Here is a 20739-nt window from a genome sequence, read left to right as displayed (position 1 = left end):
AAAAGTGTAAATCAAAAAGGTATCTCCCAGACTAATACATTACAAGAGAGTGTAATGTTAGAAGGCTAACCCTGACAGGCTGCTCCAAAGGAGCATGAGTGTGAATACGTAATTGAGGGTACTGCATAAACCTGGAGCAGTCTTGGCTCTAACAAACCACAAGTGAGCTCATGCACTGCCTGGACTTCCTTTCATCCCTACGTTTGTGTTCATTTCCAAATGAGACCCCTTTGTGAAGGCTGTCCCATGGTTTTTGCACAAAGCCTGCTTATAATCTTGTCTGATTTCCATTCACCAAAATCAGTGTCTCTAGCTGAACAGTTTTAGCTGGTTCCCCTACCTGGATAGTTTTACCCATGAGGTGTCCAACCTTGCCAGGAATTTTCCTCTACAGGAAACATTTCACCAGCACAGCTGAGGCAAACCTCAACCACATAAATCCAGCTGTTCATCCAGAAATTCATCCACCTTCAAGCAGGGCAGCAGTAACTGGAGACTCAAGAGACACACTCAAGAGCAACAAGTTCCCAAACAGGAATGCAGGAAGGGAAATCTCATGCCTTTCGGAGATGTCAGCCCCTTGTGCTAGGTGTAAGGAAAGGAAGCTCCTACACTTGGTATCCTAAGCCCTGAAATACCTCCTGAAAAGAGGTATTCAAAGCAAGAAGGGCCCAGGCTTCTCTTAAGCAGGATCACTAGGTGGTAATAGTTTAACCAGTATAATCAAAATGTTGGATCATTCACCCAGGAAGTGGATTGCAGAATTTAAGTTCTTCCCCTGTCCAAGAAGGGATCAAAATCCCTAACAGTTTGAACACTGCACACTGGAAACTTTTGAGGCTACATAGCAACTCAAGCAGGAAAACTCCATCTCTTACAAAGAACACGAGAAAACAACTAGTCCTTTCTTGTTAGCAATGGAAAATCATCTATCCTTGTCTTTGCCCTCAGTACTGGTTCTCTCTTTTATTTATAAATGTAAATGCTACCTAGAATGGAAAGAATGGTGACTCCTCTGGATGTCCTGTAGAACACAGCAGCTAGAACACTATTTGTGGGGAGACCAGACTCAGTGCGTATGAGACATTCTCAGAACAAACAAATTGACAGAGCCCATGGGGAAGTTTAGGGGAGGGGGGGGGGAAGAAAAGTATTTCTGGATCCCCATCAGGCTGAGACATAATTGACGTGGATTTCCTGCCAAGACTCAGATGATGCCAAATCTAAACCTATCTATCTTTTTCACCATTTAAATACCCCAGTTCTGCACACCCCCGACCTCCAGCTGTTGAAGAAACAGCTTCAACAAAATATTTTTTGCTTTAACAAAGAATATGAATTGGACAAGACAGAGATGTTCCACAGCAAAAACTCTCAGGGAAGCAGAATTCATAGCAACCACGTAAGAAAAAAAATCTCATACTATTACAGTTTGAGAGAGTAGAAAGACTTGAACAAACAGGCATAAACTCAAGTAAAATCCAAGGATGGTGGCAAGCTTCTTCAGCTGTTACTAGTGAAGATGATGTAGAACATAACAAGTAGGAGGACACAGCTAAAATGGCTCAGGGGGATGGATATGTGTGGATATGATGGAGCTGTGTGGTGTGGTTGACACCCTAGAGGGAAGGGATGCTATCCAGAGGGACCTTGACAGGCTTAAGAGGTGGGCCCATAATAAACCTCATGAAGCTCAACAAGGCCAAGTGCAAGGTCTTGCCCCTGGGTCAGTGCAACCCCAGACACAAACACAGGCTGGGGGAGAATGGCTGGAGAACAGTTCTGAGGAAAAGGACTTGGGGGTGGGAGGAGATGAGGAGCTGGACTTGCAACCCAGAAGGCCAACTGTACCCTGGACTGCATCAAAAGAAGTTGTGGCCTGCAGGGTCAGGGAGGTGATTATGCCCCTCTTCTCTGCTCTGGTGAGACCCCACCTGGAGTGCTGTGTCCAGCTCTGGAGCTTACAGAAGAGAAGGTTCCAGGGAGACTTCAGAGCACCTTCCAGTACCTGAAGAGGCTGCAGAAAAGCTGGGGAGGGACTTTTTATCAGAGAGGGCAGTGACAGCATAAGGGGTGATGGTTTTAAACTGAAAGAAGGGACATTTAGGTTAGACATCAGGAAGAAATTCTTCACCACGAAGGTAGTAAGGTGCTGGAATAGGTTGCCCAGGTAGGCTGTGGAAGTCCCAACCCTGGAGGTGTTCAAGGCCAGGTTGTGCAGCCTGGTCTAGTGGGAGGTGTTCCTGCTTATAGCAGAGATCTTGGAACCTGATGATCTTTAAGGTCCCTTCTAACCTTAACCATTTTATGATTCTATATGTTAAACTGCAAAGTGCAAACCAAACAGTGCAATGCAACCAGAGCATGTAATCAAAGAGAGAAAAAATAGGCTGGAAACGAGAATGAAGTTTCTCACTACTGGATAGTTAGAGCTCTGGAACAGCCTTTCTCTAGCAAAGGGCCCAAACCTGGCTATTTTTAGGAATACCATAAATCAGTGAAGGGAGTTGTATTAAAGACTGAACAAAAATGACCCTAGATATGCTTGGCAGTTACATGTTCTTGTTTATAAATCAGAGAACAAAGACTCAGCAAAGTCCCTATAAGACTAATCACAATCATCCTTGTGCAGGATCAAAAATACTGTTAGAATAGAGTAAGATCTCAGATCAAAGAATACTGCCTATAAAGCCAAGTTTTGCTCCCAGTTCTTCCCATTTTCCATTACAGAATCACAGAATCACCAAGGCTGGGAAAGACCTTTAAGATCATCAGGTCCAGCCTACGACCAACACCACCACATGGGGCTAGACCATGGCACCAAGTGCCACATCCAGCCTTTCCTTGAGCACATCCAGGGACAGTGTCTCCACCACTTCTCTGGGCAGTCCATTCCAATGTCTTATCACCCTCTCTGTGAGCAAATGCTTCCTAAGTTACATGTGGGTGAAGTTCCTATTCTTGGCTTTCATGCAAATTCTGTTGTGGAAGGACAAGCTACAAACAAGTGCCGTGCAAGATTAAGCTGATACTGTCCAGGCTTCCTGGAACAATCTCAAATCACTGTAAAGACTCTGATCTTACTTTGAATCAATGGTTCAAGATTCACAATTTTTCAGAAGGTATGAACACCATATGTAGGCTGAGGATGTGGGCATGGTAGCCATCCTGCAGAGATAATAATACCAGTTATTCCTATTTTGCTTTGAGTCTACTTTCTTTTTAAAATTTATTTAAATGACAGCAATCCCTTTTTCAGATAAAATTATCAAGAGATCTGACAAGACTTCTCAGTTGGTTTTCTCTTTGAAGACAAATAGTGTGCTTTTATGTTCACACACAGAACCTCCTGCTATGTAACCTCAGCCCGTGGGAGACACTGACAGCCTCTGAAAAACAAGGGAAGGGGCAGGAGGAAAGCTGTAGTCCTTTGTAGCTAAAGCACTGTGTGACACGGAGAGACTGGGGAGGATAGTTCTACAGAGAAAGTCAAAAGTAGTGTATTCTTTACAATTACCTGTCTTCAAAGGAAAGAAAGGCTTTGGTGGTATAAAAAAAAATCAGCAGTGGTACTATAGTTACACCATATTTGCTGCATCCTGTGTGAATCAGTTTCATTCAAGAATGAACTGTGTAGGTGGCTTTCTAGTTTACATTATGCCTCCTAATGGTTTTCTTTAGTGCCTTTTGAGAAGAACTTGGGGTTTTGGACAAATTGAATATTGTTCTCTCTTTCATGTAGATCATCCAGATCCAGGCAATGGCCCAGTTTTTTATGGCCCTTTTAAAATTTCCTTTTATTTTTATACCTTTTTTTATTTGTTGCCTGTTCTTTTGCAGACATTTTTTGAGAAATCGCAAGTGCCCTGTGGCTTCACATAAACACTCAGGAAGGATCAGAGACTGCAGAGGCTGTCGGAACATCTGAGGCTGGAGCACAGAACTGTAATGAGATGTCAGAGTAAGTGGAAGAGCTACTGGCTGTTCAACACATTCCAAGCCCTTGCCACACTTGTAACTTCGGGAAGGGATGGGATGAGCCAGGAGCTGCCTTTGCTGCACAACATGGCAGTGACAGCATGATCCAAAGAAAATAATTTGTTGTGCTCAGTTGTTGAGAGAGCAACGATGCTGCTGCTGCTGCTTTTCCAGGCACAGAGCAACCCTTACTGCCTTTGACCAAATGCAAGCCCTCCTGTGAGGGCTCCAGCTCCAAACTTCAAATTCCCAAACTCTCCAGCTCTAAGGACAGGGAAACAGTAGCCTGAAGCCTGACCCCACTGAGGGTTTTTTCCTCTCCCATGGACAGCCCTAGACTAAGGACCACATAGGGAGTCTCTGGGGAAGACAAACTTGTTTTCCCCCATTCTTCTGCAGCTTTCTCATGGTCACTACCCTCTCAGTCTCCATCTACAGTATATCATGCTCACATCCATTTTCACTTGCTTCTGGGGGCTACACTGTTCCCCACTGCAGAAGCACTTTCTGTGACAAGGATGGCAGGTACAGTCACAAATGTCTGGGTAGCTACTTCTATAGGTTCCATAGCATGCTGTCTGCTTTCAGGAATAGTAGATAGTCTAGCTGGAAAGAAAAAGGAATGGGAAAAAAAAAAAAAAAGAGACAAAATATGACAGAAGTACAGAAAGCTGCCTCTCTCCAGACCTTCTGGGGCCAGGTGTATGTGTAAGTTAGGCAGCCCAGGAGCACTGCAGTTCTGTTCACATGGTGCTACACCCATGTAAACCAGTCCAAGCAATCTCATGCTGTCACACAGAGCTACCTCAGACATCTCTGCACCCAAGGTAATCTGTACTTCAGATAATCTTCCCAGGAACAATAAGGAGTTATTGAGAATTAACTCACACTAATCCCCAGAGCAAACCAACCCAGGAGCTTTACAACCTGTTATACAGAGGAGGAACAAGAACTTCAAAGCCCTGCAGAAGGCTTTGGGAACAGCAGTGCCCAGTTTTGAGGCTCCCTGTTGCCTGGTGGAGTCCTCTGCCCCTGAGAAGGGACACCTGTGGTGCAGGGCAGGGATGGGTGCCAAAGTGTGGGAGTTGGAGACTCATGTTGCCAGCCAGGACCTGCTAACCTAGGAAATGCCAAACAGGGCAGTGCATTTGAAGACCACAGATGACGAGGCATTTCAGTTCCTTTGTTTGCTGGCTGCCCATAGCAATTTGTCCATAACTTGAGGTTTGCCATTTGGTAATTTTTGTGTAGCTAATGAGGACTAACTTGTGTCTTCTACTTACTGTAACTGCTTGCTCTTCATTATATTACCACAGAAATACCATCTCCAAAAGTTAGCAGAGAGCCTCCAAAACACAAGGGATTCATAGTACAGAAGTATAGCATTGACCAATACTTACCAGTGAAACACATTAATTAAAATATTAGAAGCTTTTAAAAGTATGACAATCCGCAGAAAATTTTCAAATGACCCCTCACATTGGTCCGTTTGGTCCCATTGGAGTCATCTGTGAAACTCCCATTAACCAAACAAGAAGCATGTAAGAAAAGCCATTTACCACTCACACCCCATTTATCTTCTAAAGTAAATGATGCTCATAATGCCCAAGTCCATGTGATCAGTAACTCAACAGGCAGGAGTATTTCTCTGAAGCGAGAAACAGTGTTAAAAACCCCCCCACACTTTACTCTTACTTGGGTTTACAGTCACAGGCAGCATTTTTTTTTCTTCTACCAAAGAGTGGAAAGTATTGTCAGAGGTAGCAGCAACATCTTCCATCCGCCTGAGAACACCGGGCAGCACAAGCCCAAGCAAAAGCTTGGCTGAGCCTTTCACTGCAAACAATACACTGAGCTCAAAGGACTTTTCTGGGAAGAGAAGGGCACCTGGGCAGCTACTCTATAGGAGAACTCACTGCACCTTCTTTATCTTAATGCTACACCTCTGAGCTCATTTCACTGGTTCATCCTCCTCTCTTCAGATGCAAGATATTACAAATTGTTAAGGCATATTGCATAATGTATTTTACTAATAAAAGTTACTCACAGATAAAAACCCATATGAGATGAAGCAATGCTATCTATCTGTCCTGACAGGTTTGTCAACTCTGAGCAATTTTGTTATGCACTTGATGCAGTTTTATCTTCTAGTACCACATACAATTACAGGGGATCACTCAACATTTTCTTTTGATTGCAAAGTCTTTGGGCAGAGACCATCTCTTGTGTAAGCAGAGCCTTACACAATAGGGACCTGATTTTGTCTGTGTCCTCCAGAAACTTCTGAGAAGCAAATTCTAAACATTACCAGTCCACAAGATTATTCCTGAGAACATCCACGGCATAAAGTCAGCATAATCCACTTGGTGGTGTGTCAACTGCATTAAAAGATTAAACTTTTGTGTGTTTACTGCAAAAGCACAAGGGAAAAATAAAAGCTACAGGCTCAAGGAAAAACACCCACAACCAGGTGTTTACAGAAAAGCTCCTCACCTGCTGCCTGTCTCTGAAGCCACTGAATCTTCTGCCACTGGCCAAACACAAAGCCACTTCACTCAGACCACCAACCACCTACAGCACTTCAGTCCTACTACCAGTTTTCACCTCTACATCCAGCCATCACTAGTAAGACCCAGATCAGGCGTGTGTGTGTCCCCACCTCACTCTTTGGTGAGCACTGAAGTAGCCTATTTAATTTGGGCAAACATAGAAAGATGAGGAGCTCAACCAGCTGAAATCCTTGGCTCCAGGGAGCCAAAGCGACCAGAGTTAAGAGTACCAGTGGGAACAGGTACCTACTCAGCTGCTGAAACAACCTATGATGCTGCACCAAAGGAGCATGTGTTGGCATGTTCCTGAGTGGGCTCTGGTCTCCCTGTTGCAGCAGTTAGAACATCACCATGGTGTCTGTGACTGTTTCAGCTCTCTCTGAGATGCAGGAGGCAACTGTTGAGCTCTGAGCTGGCTGGTGCAGCCAGAGAGTGCAGGGTTCCACTGCTTAGATTAAGCCTTATGTGCAAGACATGGCTGCCCTGATACTGCTTTTTTTGCAGCCCTGCGGGGCACACCTAGCTCAGGAAAGCCTGCATCTCATCAGCTCAACATATATACATACCTGTGGTCTCTGGGAGGGTCACCTCAATGTAGGGGTGGGGAGCTCCACAGGGGGAAGAGCACTTAAAATCAGATTTTGCCATCTGTGGCCACATGTCTTTGTACAGCTGTTTGTGTCTTCAGAGAGTTCAGCCCTGCATATGTCCAGCTTTTAGTGCTTTAACAGATCTCTCAGCCATGTGAATCAAATTGTCATTGAATCCAGTCATTTCAAATCAGATCAAGCATTACTCTTCAAATTAAAATGTTAAATATAAAAATCAATGGAAGCATTTTACGATTGCACTCTTGGGATTGCTTTAGAGATGCAGTTGCAGATTTCAGTCAGCTGTGGTTGACTGCAGAGCCCAGAAACATCTTTCAATCTAGATCCATGCCTCTGCTTTCCTCATGCACACACACAGAGCTGTTGCTCCTCTGGATGACATACTCCTGGGCTGAGAACACACACAGCATAAATTTGATGCCATGGCACATACAAGATTTCTGCAAACAGTCCTCATCAGCTGGGAAATTTATGAAAATGAAATACTTGTAGATTGGTACTGGGCTGGTTGTCTTCCTGGAGACCAAACCATCCTTAAGTCATCAAGTTTAGGCTCATCACCTGGGACAATGAGAGCAGAAGGACAATAAAGAAGTTTTGATTTAGTACAGCCTTAAGCAGGGATAGGTTGAGGTTCTTCTCTGTTGACTTTAGACCTTCAAAAGTCTGGGCATCAGGACTTAGAAAGTATTGGAGGCATGTGGCTCCGGGCTGTACTGTCATTAAAAGCTCATGTATGTGAAATCTGCTACATGATTTTGCTGTTTTAAAATTGTCCTCTGCCACCACATACAAGATCCAGCTAGATCCATCATCCAGATCATGATTTTGAGCAATTTTTGAGTATTTCTTGTGTCACAAAGTACCATGAAGCTCCAGCTTCTTCCATCCTGCAATGCAGCGATCTGGTGCCTGCAAAGATGTGGGAACAAAAAGAAACTGTGGACACATGAAAGGGGAAGCATAAAAGACTGTTATCTCCTACAGCTGCAAACCACTGCTCAGTGTTGCACAGCAAGCCAACAGCCACTTAAATGCATCCAGAGATGGTGACTCCCTGGGCAATCTATTTCAATGCCTGACAACCCTTTTGGTGAAAAAAATGCTTCCTGATGGCACCAGCCTCTGAGCCATCTGTTAATCAGTTGTGCTTAGCTGTTCCTTTCAGCATTTTCCATCACTGAAGGAACTGAAGAAAACGGCACCTGAGCCCCGACCCCTCAACCCCTCAGCCCAGGGCCCCGACGTCCCTTTTTACTGCCCTGGGACGTCCCTGCCCAGCTGCGTGACCCGTGCCGGGCAGTTATCAGTGGGCTGTGACAGACCAGGAAGTTTCCTGGTTATATTCCTAACTCGGACCCCAGGGAATCAGAACACTTACCTGTGGAAAGGGTCTGGCTGGCATATGGGACCTCAGTTCCCTTCAGAAGGGAATTTCCTATAACAATTACCTTCCTTTTGCTCTAACAGAAGCAGTCTTCACGTATGGAGCTGACTGCTTCGGCCACTCCACAAACGGCCCTTTACCAACATCCTCATTTCCCTGGTCCTGTTTCCAGAACCCCGTATCTGTTCCGTAAGGACACCGGGGAAGGTGGGGGAGGCCTGGAGGGAACTCACCCGTGCCCTGAGCAGGGACCTGCTTCCACTCCCCTCGACCCTGTCATCTCTTAGGTCCCCTCCTGCCGCCCGGTGACAAGAGGGCGGGGGATCCTGCTTCTCCCGGAGCCTCCACTTGCTGCCTTTTCCTTCAGGATGCCAGGGTGTGGCTCCACCAGCCTCTTTCCCTTTCCCATTCCCAGACAGGCCTGGATCTTTCCGCCCCCACCAGCAGGCTGGGCAGATCCTTCCCCTGCTCACAGCGGGCCCAGGTGTCCCTGCCGAGTCACGGCCTCGGACATTCCGCACCACCCGGCGCCTGAAGACGAGGCGTGTGTCTCCCCGTCAGACCCGCCTGGGCCGCCACGTTTCTTCTGACCGCGGCTTGGATCGAGTGGGAACCACAGCGGGGCTGCTGCAGGAGGGGGTCCCTCCCCGCGCGGCCGCCCGGCCCGGGAGCGGCTCCTGCCCGGCCCGGGAGCGGCTCCTTCCCGCCCGGGAGCGGCTCCTGCCCGGCCCGGGAGCGGCTCCTGCCCGGCCCGGGAGCGGCTTCTGCCCGCCCGGGAGCGGCTCCTTCCCGGCCCGGGAGCGGCTCCTGCCCGCCCGGGAGCGGCTCCTTCCCGGCCCGGGAGCGGCTCCTTCCCGCCCGGCCGCCTCAGCGCCGGCTCGGGCTGCTCCTCCCGCCCTCCCGCTGCGGAGCGGCTGGGCCAGCCCGTGGTCTCTCTCCTGCCGCCTCCCCGCTTCTTTCTGCCGCTGCAGGAGCGCTCCGAGGCGGGATCGGGGGCCGCGGGGGCGCGGGGGAGGGAGGGGGGGGAGGGGAAGGGGCGCGCGGGCTGCGGAGCCGCCGCTGCTGCCCCCGCGCTCTCCCGCCTGCCGGGCCGTGCTTGGAGCCCCCGGTGCTCGTGCCCCCCGAGCAGCTGGCCGCAGTTTCCGAGAGCCCGCGGTTCTGCTCCCTCGGGAAGAGCCCGGCCAGGACAGCCCGGGCCTTCCCCGGCCCGAGGGGCTCGAGCTGAGCACACGCACCGGCCCCGGGGCTCCCGGCCCCGCCGCTGCGGCAAGAACCCCCGCCGGGTGGATCGTCCGTCCGGTCTTTATTTCCCGCACCAGACAGACCAAAAGCAAGTAGCAGTTCACCCAAACCCTCATCAGCCTTCCAGAAAGCAAGTTAGTTAGCAGGAACCTGATTAGGCCGGAGGCTGTGGTGCAAAATCCCCACAGTCGGCACTTGTGACGTACCCGTTTTTCTGGCAATGCTGCAATGTGAATATCCCTTCAGACGTTGTCACAAAAAAACCCAAACAGGTAGGTGGGGAGAAATTTACCCCTGGAGGGGGTAGTACACAGGACCATTAACCCGAAGTGGTTGTGAAGTTTTACGCTTCAGCTGGATACACAAAGGCATCCTCAGACAGAAAGCTGCAGCAGATGTATTTCTTTCCAGCCTTCCAGGTTCTGTGTGCCATGGATGGGGCTGCTCCAGCCCGCTGAAGGCTCCCAAACCTGCTGTGGAGTCCTGGGATGCTGATGGCTCCGACCCAGGCAGCTCCTGCAGCACCTCATGGGCTCCCTGCAGCTGCATTTGGATCAGATAGTGATGCTGGATTTAAAATAATCCAAATTACTTATGTCCACCTCATTACTACTCAAATGTTTATTCTCAGTGAAAAATGCAGCTCTGTAAATCTTTGGAAGTGTGTCTATGAAACTTTAAGTTTTTTGCTTCCCTTGGCTTTCCTTCTTTCTTGATAGCTTACAATACTCTTACATTATTACTCAAGCTTTTTAGTTAAAATGAGAGCAGTTTTCTGCATGAATCTGCAAAATTGATCCTGTGTGCCTCTCCTGGCAGCCACCCACAGTCAAGACTTCATGCACCCTAATGCTGGAAATGCACTTACCTAAATTAGATATCCCATCCAGCTGAGTGCAGGGACAGCAGGGGCGTATCAGTGCCCTGAGAATCAGCTGGCTACTCCTTATCTTGCAGGAGATTGAATTTATGGCTTTTTTTTTTTATTCTAAGGCTCAACTGTAAAGATGCAAGATTTGTTTGTCAGGTCAGCTCAAGAATAATGCTAAACCCCTGATGTTCTCAAATGGGTTTTTGAAGGGTCACTGTAGCAAAGCTGCTTCACAGAGCTTTCTTTTTTGCAGTCCTCACCTTTACATCCCAGCCCCTTTGAAGGCAATGAAAATAAAGCAGCTACCAACCCAACCCATTCCATACATTGAATTATTTTGCAAGCTCAGCCAGCGCTGTATTGCCTGCAGGAACTTGCTTCTTAAATGAATATTTTATTCTAAAACAACTATTAAGCCAATTTGCATTTTTCCTTTCAAAAATACACAGGGAGCTGCGACTGGAGAAATAAAGTAATAAAAAAATAATTTCTTCTCCAGTAATAGCCTGGCTGACTTACACGGGTACAACTTGTGCCCTTCCCCTCCCCTGCCTGAGCTGCCCTGTTCCCCTGGGAGGGGAGGGAGCCCCTGAGCTGCCACCTGCCAGGAGGTGCTTTGGGGAAGGGGAAGCCCCTGGTGCCACAGAGAACACTCACCCATGCAGCATGAGTGGCTGGAGCTGCTCTCCCAAGGCCCTGCAGGTACAGCTGTGCTTGTTCCAGGGTGCTGGTGAAGCCCCAGTGGCTGGTGGCCCTTCCCTGGTGGCACACACTGAGCCAGCAGAAACTCCCTTCTCCTGCAGCAGGTGCCTTTACCATCAGTCGCCCTGACACAGCAACGTAAGAACATTTGGGGTGGAGGGGGTGTTTCTTGGACTTTGCATTGCTGGAATCAAGAGCATTGGCTCCTTGAGCACAGACCTCTACTTGGTGGCCTAGAGAAGTAACCCCAAAACCCACTTTGAGCCCTCTCCTCAAGCTGGGGATGTGAAACATCAGCCACTACTGAGCTCCTTGTGTAGTAAAATGCTTCTGTTTAGGTTCACATCCTACTGAACAAAGGCTGAGTCAAGGCATAAACTTAAATTAAGGTCTACTGAATGGGAGATCCATGATGGCAACCAAGAAGGTGTTGCAGAGACTGCACTGTCACCTAGGAATCTGTGTCCACACAGCAGCCCAGGTCTTCAAAGTTAGACAATTGATGTGCCAGCACATTGGGTCTATACAGTGCATCAAGAGGAGCTCCACCAAGAAATAATCTCCAGTTTCTACCCATGCTTTAAATGCGGGGATACAGTGAAGCCTCCTTGGCTCTGAAGGCCTTACTCACTGGGCTTGTTGATGATGTGTATAAATCAGTACAAATCAGCAATGAAGCTCAACCATAGAACAGTGTGTCCTTGTCTTCGTCTGGAAGTGGGATCTGATGCTTTTTGCCTGCTGGCTGCCACTTTGATTTCCCTGAAGGGGACTCAGAGGGCATGTGCCAAGCCCAGGACCATCTTGTGCCCTAACTGACCAGCCAGAAGGGACAGACAGAGGTGAAGTTTGCAGAAGAAGAATAAGAAGAGAATGGTGCCAAATCAGCACCAAACCTCAGTCAAGACCAACATTTGCAAGTTTTGAGGACAGGCACTTAAGTAGATAAAACTGGGGAAAGTCTAAAGCTTGCATAGCAAATAACCTGAATTCCTCTGCAAAATTCTGTTGAAATGACAGTTCTTGGCTGTCATTTTCATTTTCTATGTCTTCAAGGAAAACACAATAAACCAGAGGGAACAAGTTTTATGTACATAGGAACCCAAGACTGCTTTTCAGTAGCTAGCTATTGCTTAGGATCTCTCCTGAACTGTAGTGTTGAATATTTGGAGCAGCTGATTCTTTAAAAGACCTTCATGAGTATCAAAGTATACTTAATCACTATTCAGTAAATTCTCCAAACAGAAAAAGAAACTGCTGGTTGAGTTGGACGACAGAGCTGGATGCACCATGATTAGCCCCGGTTTGATCAAGCTACTGCAACACGCACGTGGGTCAGAAGAATTCAGCACCCAGAGACATCGCAGGCTACCACCAGATATTCCACACCATTCTGCTCATGCTTAACTTATTAACAATAAAAAATAACAATAAGCAAACAACCAAAACATGGAGTAATTTTGAAAGTCCAACCCTTTCTCAGGAAACCTTGAAATGTGCTGCTGTCTTGGCAGCGATGCTTCTTTGGAGAGGAGCTCTTCACAGAGAGCTGCACCCTGGCTTCCCTAAAAGTTAAGCCATGTCTTCCATGATGCCAGGCAAAAGCATCCCAGTCTCTTTTGATTTAGAAAATACTGTAAAGCCCAGGGCCAAAACTGTGTGACTGTCACAGGCTGTCAGTTGCGGTGTGTTGTGTGTGCTTCAGCCTTCTGGTGTTCAATGAATATTCAGACCCAGTGGCCTTTCAACCACTCTGCTTGAAGAATGCCATTTTTTTTTTCCTGTAAAATTGTGATAAAGACATATTTAGCTGCCTTTTGTCTCTTTCTTAATGAATGTTGTTGGACCTTTTCTGTGCCACTGAATGTCTACTTGCTCAAGAAGGCTTATAGAGAGAGGAAACCTCTCTCAGCCTTAGAGCCCGCCTCAACTAGTGGTATGATCATCAGAAGGTAAAATCCTAATTTTACATTTTAAACAAGCATCCACAGTTTGGAATTGGACAGACCATAAGGATAGATTTGCAGAGATACTCTGAAGCCTGATGATTCACTTAAGAGAATTAAGCCAATTCAAGATGCAAGAAGTTAATGGTGGTATACACAGCACCCTGTAGCTGTTTTTATTTATTGATGATACTCAATATTTACAGCAGCTGGTAAACCTGACTGGTTTACTATCATGACCAGTTCCAGCTCATTATTTTCTCTCATTTGAACCCTCATGTGTCAGGTAAGACACAGTCTGTGACCTTAGCAGTTACTGCTCTTCTTCAGGCAGTTGTAGAGGGCAATGAGGTCTCCCCTCAGCCTCCTCTTCTCCAAACTAAACAATCCCAGCTCCCTCAGCCTCTCATAGGGCTTATTCTCCAGACCTTTCACCAGCTAGGTGGCTCTTTTCATGCTCTCCAGCCAGGCTTTCATGTCAGGCACAGGCTCCCTCCTATCCAAACACACCCTCTGGCATTAAAGTGTGATGGGCTTTCTTAGCCTCCACCTGTAACAAATGAGCCTGGCTCAATAGCAAAGATGATGGCCACTCCTTTTCAGGTCATAGCTTTATTACTCAAAACGCTCTTGCTGTGAAAAAAACCCACCTCCTTCTATTTTTCCATGTATAATAAATACCCACCGTGTGGTGCAGGCCCAGGGGACCTTGGCAGAAGCCTCTGTGGCAAGTCCTCTGCCACTGGCAAAGCTTTGCAGGCTGGACCCTGGAAACAAGACTGGGGAAATCAATGACCTCATCAGTGTTTACAAATATGTAAAGGGCAGTGTCAGGAGGACAGAGCCAGGCTTAGTTCAGTGATGTCCAGTGACAGGACAAGGGGCAATGGGTGCAAACTGGAACACGGGAGGTTCCACGTAAACATCAGACAAAACTTCTTTCCTGTGAGAGTGACAGAGCCCTGGGACAGGCTGCCCAGAGAGGCTGGGGAGTCTCCTTGGCTGGAGACATTCAAACCCCCCTGGACATGTTCCTGTGTGATGTGCTCTGGGTGACCCTGCTCTGGCAGGGGGGTTGGACTGGATGGTCTTTCGAGGCCCTTTCCAACCCCTAAGACTCTGTGATGCTGTGAAATATGCATGAACAAAGGAAGGAGGGCACGCGCACGCTCAGCAGGTCCTGACAGGCGGAAGGTTGAAGTGAAAAGCTGCCCAGTGACCTCCAACAAGCTACTGAAGCATGAGCACAGCAGCCAATGGAGAGGCAGAGTCCATTGCCCTGCACTGGGAGGCTTCAGGTTAAAAATCACAGAAGAAACCTCAAAGTGATATGTGAAATACGGGACACGGGCAGAGGGGACAGAGAGATGGGACTCTGTGGTGTTAACCACGATCAGCAGCAAAATGCTCAGCTGTTAATTTAGAGCCCAGAAGTGGTGAAAGGCTTGCACCTCTCTGCCTACTGAAGCCTGTGCCTGCAGCAAACAAGACAATCAAATTACAGGAGGCTGTTCAGTCCTGACAATGAACTATCCCTGGACGTGCACAGCGCTGTGGGATGTTGCTTGATACACTGTAAAATTTCTTTCACTCTCACCTGCCTTCTTTTTTTGTAGGTTGCTGTTGATATTCCTTCTGGAAGTGACGGTAAATGCAGGATCAGCTTGCCAGTGAAGTATGCAATTTTTCCACTTTTTCTTAGAAATTTTAACTGTCCCTGCCTCCAAATAATCCGGCATTTCTTTGAGAGAGTAACACATTTTTTAAAAGAGCCAGTCTGGCTTTCATTGTCCTGTTGCAAGGGTGTTTGTGTGTGTGTGTGTGCACGTGGGTGTGTATATAGTAGTGCTAGAGCAGGTGCTACTCCATGATGTGTTGACACTGAAATTAATGTTTATTCTCAAAGCAGTCATTGTGCATCAGGTTAATTTGTTATCCTGGAACAAGGACTGCTGCTTTCTCTAAACCATCCTGCAGGCACGTCTGTGTGGAGCTCTAAGATGAGCTCTGCATTCATCACCAGCCCCAGTGCCTGGCACCTCCCAGCCTCAGCCACGGGCGCGTCACGTACCTTCCATCCGCAGCAACCGGGTGACAATTCATCCTTAAGTCATCTCCTAGGGTGGCCACGTGACATAGCTGGTAATTGTAAAATAAAAACACTACTAAGTCCTGTAATGATGCAATTATTTTATAATGTAACTATTAATAACAAACGTCGTATTTTTCTTTTTTTCTAAAGTTACAGCAGTTACACTGGTGACACTGAATCATCTTAAATATGTAACCAAAGAAATCACTGCTGAGAACCACAGAAACTTCAAGCTGTACAGAGGACTCAGCCACTTCAGATTCCTCTGCCTGTCCTCAGCCCCTCTGTCCACAGCAGTGTTTAGAGTGTGTGGTCACATGTTGAGGAAACTTGGACAGTATAAAGGCACAAGAATAACTATAAATGAGCCAAAAAGGAGCAATAATAAGAAAACCGAAAGGCTTTTGGAAAGCAGTGCATTTTATTCCCACATCTCGATCTGCATTCTTCCACTGATGCTATTAAAATACCTCAGCACGAGGCAGTATGTTTATTTTATTGTGCAACAGTCTCTGTTACTGAAAAAGTGGACTGCATTTGCCAAATTCCCATTTTAATTCAGAGAATGTACAGGTATAAATAGAATACAATATAATCACATTTCGACTATACATGCAAATGTACAACATCATCACAGCAGCTTTTTTTAACAGTCAAAACTGTTTGAATTTCCGCAAGTTTCTACTAATGCTTCAACAACAGTTAAGCAGCAAAAACACTGAGCTCCCCCAGGAAAATGTCCTGCAATAGGAGTCCAGGGGGAGAGCTTTCCACAGCACGTGCCAAACACAGAGTGTGTGCTATGGGATCTAAGCCTGGCATCCAGGTGGTAAAAAGATCCACGTTTCTCATGGGCAGAAAACACTGGGCACAGTGAGGGCAGATCAGAGACGTGGGTTTCCCTTCAGCCATCTGTCTGATTGCAATGCAGGTCAATATCATAATGAGTTCAGTAACACAGCAGCTATAAGTCGTGGGCACGAACTTCTTTGGGATGCACTTGAAAAACAAACAAAACCCCTATTACATTAGCCTGTAAATGACAAATAGTGCTTTTGTTGAAAAAGATGCCATATGGGGCTCCAACAGAAAACAGACGTGTCTTGGCACACAGCCAGCCTCTGTCAGCTCTTCAACACAAGCTATACATCAGGTGTGATGTACAGATCTCCATGCCCTGTCCCCAGCTCAGCAGCTACAGGCTGTTAGCCTGAATGCCTTTTAGAGCCACCTGATCCAAAACTCGTGGGTGATGCCAGGTCACCACCCAGCCTCTGCTCTCACTCAAAAAAACACATGATCCCGCTCGATGTTTCTGCCTGCATTTATTGACAAGACTCTAAAGCTCCCCCAGAGATCAGTTTTGCAAATACTCCCTGCTGGGTAAATGGCTCATTTCAGATTTTAGTGCTGAATGTGCTGTGAGACTAATGCTGCCTGCTTGGCTGGAGAAGGCATCAGGCTAGGCACTGATTAATTAGGGCTGTGGGAATAACTGATTTTCGGTTCAGTGGCTTAATAAATAATAGTAACATTAATAACAATAATAACAACAAACTTGGTTCATTTTGTCAGAAGATGAGAGCAATTTGTTTCAGCCTGTGGTCAGGATGGCCCAGTGGCTGGGGCACCCTTTTGGGATGAGGAAGACTCAAAAATCTCTCCTCTGCCTGGTTCTGAGCAAAGGTTTGATCCAAGGACTCCCACCTCCCAAACAGGTATCTCCAGGCTAAGAACTACTCAAATGCTTGTTTCCTCAGTCTGCCCCATTAAATGCATCTGGTACACACAGCCTGTACTTCTGAGAGAGGGAAGTGGAGAGGACACCTAGGTTTCCAGCCAGATGCTGATCCAACCAACTTCAGGGTACAAGAAGGAGAGCACAAGGCACACACTGTCTCCCGATCCTTTTTATAGCCCTCCTGAATCAAATCAATACAGTCCAACATTTCCAATCCCTTTAATTTGGATCAAATTAGACCAATGCTATGTGTAGTTAAAGCTCATAGAAAAACACCCTTCTTTTGCTGACCACAGCTTCTCAAAAGTTCAGATCTGGTTCTGGTCTCATGTACACCACCCCTACAAGAAGGAAGTATTTCTACTGAAGACACAAACCACCCAGTGTAAACCAGGTCCACGGCCCAGCATGGCCATAGTATCAAGGAGAGTTTCAATTCTTCAGTTCGGAGTGTGATTTTACACCAAGATACTGAAGTGGCAGGACCTCTAGCTCTGTTGCAATTGTATTGGCACAGAGGAGTATATGAAGTACCATTAATAGCTCATATATTGTGGGACTATGTTTATGTTTAGTACCTATAGTTGGACGGATACAGCTATGGAAGCACATCGACAGAGCCTCCAGATGGTGTTAAAATGACCAGGCTCCAGTCACAAGCTAAGCCACAGGCTACCACCATGCCACTGGCACTGCTGACTAACATAATGGTACTGGTGTCCCCCACGGCACAGGCTGCTGGGCAAGCGCGCCGTGACTTGCCGTTGCCCATCTCTCTCTGTACCCACAGCAGAGGACTCAGCACCTTTAGCTGTGGTGGGTCTAAACTGACGTACTGAATGCAGCTGAAAGCAAGCCCAAAGCATGAGCAAACTCTGACCTTTTGTCTTTTGACCATGAGGTAAAGTCGTCCTACATGATTTGGATTTGTCAGCATCGATGTGGAAATGTATGCTCTGCCTTTCCCCCCGTACAGAGAACCAGGCGTCTGTCATCAAGCAATAGATTTCAAATCTGCTTCTTAAGGGCTCGGTAGCTCCTCATTTTCTATCAAATAATCCTTCTTTATATAATTAGCACCTCTCACCAACCTCCATACTCCAAGATAGGCATCCTTCAGTGAGCTCCTGTTCACTTCTTGTGTGCCAGTGGCTTTTCCCTGGAGCGCTGCTCTCTTGGCAGGTTTCTCAGTGCCGTCCTTCTCTTCCCCTCCACTCTGGCTGTCCTCCACGGCTGATTCTTCCACTGCTGCTTCCTCAGTCCTCTTCTCCTGGGAAATTGCCTCCATCTGAAAAAGTTCTTGGTCCCCAGCCTGCCTTTTCACCTCCCCTTCTCCAGATTCTTTCTCCAGGTCCTCATATTTGCTCTGCTGTCTGGTCTCAATGTACTTGACCACGCAGTAAATGACGGACCCCAAGGTGTTGACCACAACACCAGCTATAAATAACTTTGTGGGCTCCACATCATTGAATGCCAGCATGCCCACTGTGATGGTTGCTATGCTCTTCACCACCCCTACGAAGCTGGTGGTCACAGCTGAGTTGATGTAAGTGCAGTGAAGGGTGGTGAAGTTCATGGCACAGCTAATCAGGACGCAAGCGATAAAGATGCATACCATGGCAGGGTCCTTCCACCCTGGGAATGACCAGACGTTGATGGAATCCATGCTGGCAAAGGAGAAGATGATGAGAAAAGGGGTGGCGGAAACAGCGATGGCATACTGGGCTGTCAGGGGTCCGTATTCACTATCTACACTGGTCTTCTGAATGAGCACCAGGTAGGCAGCATGTATCAGCACGGCCAGCACGCCTGTCACATAGCCCATAGCATCCCCCGTCAGGTCACCAGCTCCTGTCAGGAAAGTCACAGAAAGGAACTGGCATGGGTTTTGCATCTGAGACAGAACAAGAACACTGTTTTAGGCTGGGGGTATATTTAGGAGATAGACAGCAGTGTCCTTTCTATAACTCCTAAGATCTGTCACACATTTCACAAGGCTGGACAGACCTACCAACAGATAGATCCTTTTTCTGTATGTGTGTGTGTGTGTTGCAAACCTACCAAATGTCATCCACTCTCCCCCTAAGTCCTGCAACCAAAATCAGACTGTGTTCTCCCTTTCGTGAAGACACTACAGGAGATTTGCAGCTGAACTCACACACACAGAGCAAGGCCAGGCATCCTCATGCCAGTCTGGGCACCTGTCAGCTCCAGCTGGCTGGGCTGCCTGCCCTCCAGCCCCTCAGTCCTCCTCCTGCCCTCCTGCTGCCCCAGCAAGGCCAAGCTGTGCGTGCCCTCACGGTGAGGGTCTCCCTGCTGAGGCCCCTGACAGGCGCCTTCGGGGATTAAGCACCATGTGTGCGTGCTCTGTTCCCTGGGGCAGCCCCCTACCCAGGAGTGTTCACGGGCCAGAGGGAGCCAGCTTTGCCTCTCACCCCACCGACACCTTGGCTGGAAATCAACACAGATAGGGCCCCTGGCCACGCAGGTTTGCAGCTGACCCCAAAGGCTGCACCTACCCCTGTGAGATTGCACTTAGCCCAGGGGGGCTGCAGTTGCCCCCAGAAGTTTGCATCTACCCCTGTTAAGGTCGCACCCACCCCCCATAAGACCACACTTCTTGCTACAGGGCTGCACCTTCCCTGAGAGGGTTGTAATACAGCTGCACCTACTCCTAAAGGTTTACGCCGACTCCTATGAGGGCTGCACCGACCCCCGTAAGGACGCACCTGCCTCCGGAAGGTTGCACTGACCCCCGGCAGATTCCACCTGCCACAGCGGGGCTTCGTGCAGCCCCGCAAGGTCGCGCCTGGCCACGCAGGGCTGCACCTGCCCCCCTAAGGCTGCACCTGCCCCCCTAAGGCTGCGCCTGGCCCCGCAGGGCTGCACCTGCCCCCCTAAGGCTGCGCCTGGCCCCGCAGGGCTGCACCTGCCCCCCTAAGGCTGCACCTGCCCCCCTAAGGCTGCGCCCGCCCCAGCGGAGCTGCCGCTGCCCCCCGGGTTGCGCGCCCCGTACCGCGCACCTCTCCGCGCGGGCTCCCGCTGCCCACCCGAGCCCGGCGGGAGCTGCCGCTGCAGAGGGGCCGTCGAGGCGCCCGCCCGCCCGTCCCGTCCCCCCGGTGCGGGGGCGGCCGCGCTCACTCACCGGCCAGCGCGGCGCCGCAGGTGGTGATGAGGACGGCGACCAGGACGCCGGGCGAGGGCATCCCGTCGCGGAGCACCAGGGCGCCGGTGAGGAGGGTGACGAGGGGCAGGCAGCGCTTGAACACGACGTACATGGGGAGACTGAGGCCGCGCAGCGACCAGAGGGTGAGGGTGGACTGCAGCGTGGCCAGGGCGGCCACGGCGGCGAAGGGTCGCGCCAGGCGGAGCCCGAAGGGCGGCAGGGCGGCCAGTCCCCGCCGCCGCAGCGCCTCCAGCCCCAGCGCCGCCGCCGCGCTGCTCAGGCACTGCAGCAGCGTCAGGAAGGCGAAGTGGTAGCGGGCCAGCAGGAACTTCAGCAGGATGTTCAGCGAGCCCGAGCACAGCCCGTGCGCCACCGCCACCGCGACGCCCCGCGCCCGGCCCCGCCACCGGCCCATCCTCCCCGCGCACCGCCCCGGGCCCGGCTCTGCCGCCCG

At 48.9% G+C, this 20739-nt stretch overlaps 1 protein-coding gene and 1 long non-coding RNA gene across 7 annotated transcripts in view; both read right to left on the bottom strand.

Annotated features, from left to right (window-relative positions):
- The window catches only part of LOC127382568 (uncharacterized), a 175770-nt gene that overhangs the window by 38064 nt on the left and 116967 nt on the right, over positions 1-20739 (bottom strand). For 5 of the 6 annotated variants that reach the window (XR_007888984.1, XR_007888986.1, XR_007888988.1 and 2 more), the window contains exons 1-2: positions 8520-8748; positions 7094-8050 (exon numbers count right to left, since the gene is read on the bottom strand). The exons of the other annotated variant lie outside the window; for it this stretch is intronic. This is a non-coding gene — a long non-coding RNA (uncharacterized LOC127382568). Of the gene's footprint in view, positions 1-7093; positions 8051-8519; positions 8749-20739 lie in introns of those variants that run through there. 6 annotated transcript variants of the gene reach the window in all.
- Positions 15779-20700, bottom strand: SLC35D3 (solute carrier family 35 member D3). Its single transcript, XM_051614365.1, has 2 exons — positions 20265-20700; positions 15779-18970 (listed from the first exon to the last, which is right to left on the bottom strand). Exons 1-2 carry the CDS (start codon positions 20698-20700, stop codon positions 18141-18143), a joined length of 1266 nt encoding a protein of 421 aa, XP_051470325.1. The 3' UTR covers positions 15779-18140.

Source organism: Apus apus, chromosome 3 (genome assembly GCF_020740795.1).
Source record: "Apus apus isolate bApuApu2 chromosome 3, bApuApu2.pri.cur, whole genome shotgun sequence".
Classification (NCBI taxonomy): Eukaryota; Metazoa; Chordata; class Aves; order Apodiformes; family Apodidae; genus Apus; species Apus apus.
This window is presented reverse-complemented; position numbering and strand designations above follow the sequence as displayed.

Coding starts and splice junctions, on each gene's coding strand:
- SLC35D3 (XM_051614365.1), bottom strand. CDS start 20,700: ATGGGCCGGTGGCGGGGCCGGGCGCGGGGCGTCGCGGTGGCGGTGGCG. Junction 18,971..20,264: donor CTGCGGCGCCGCGCTGGCCG/GTGAGTGAGCGC, acceptor CTTTCCTGACAG/GAGCTGGTGACCTGACGGGG.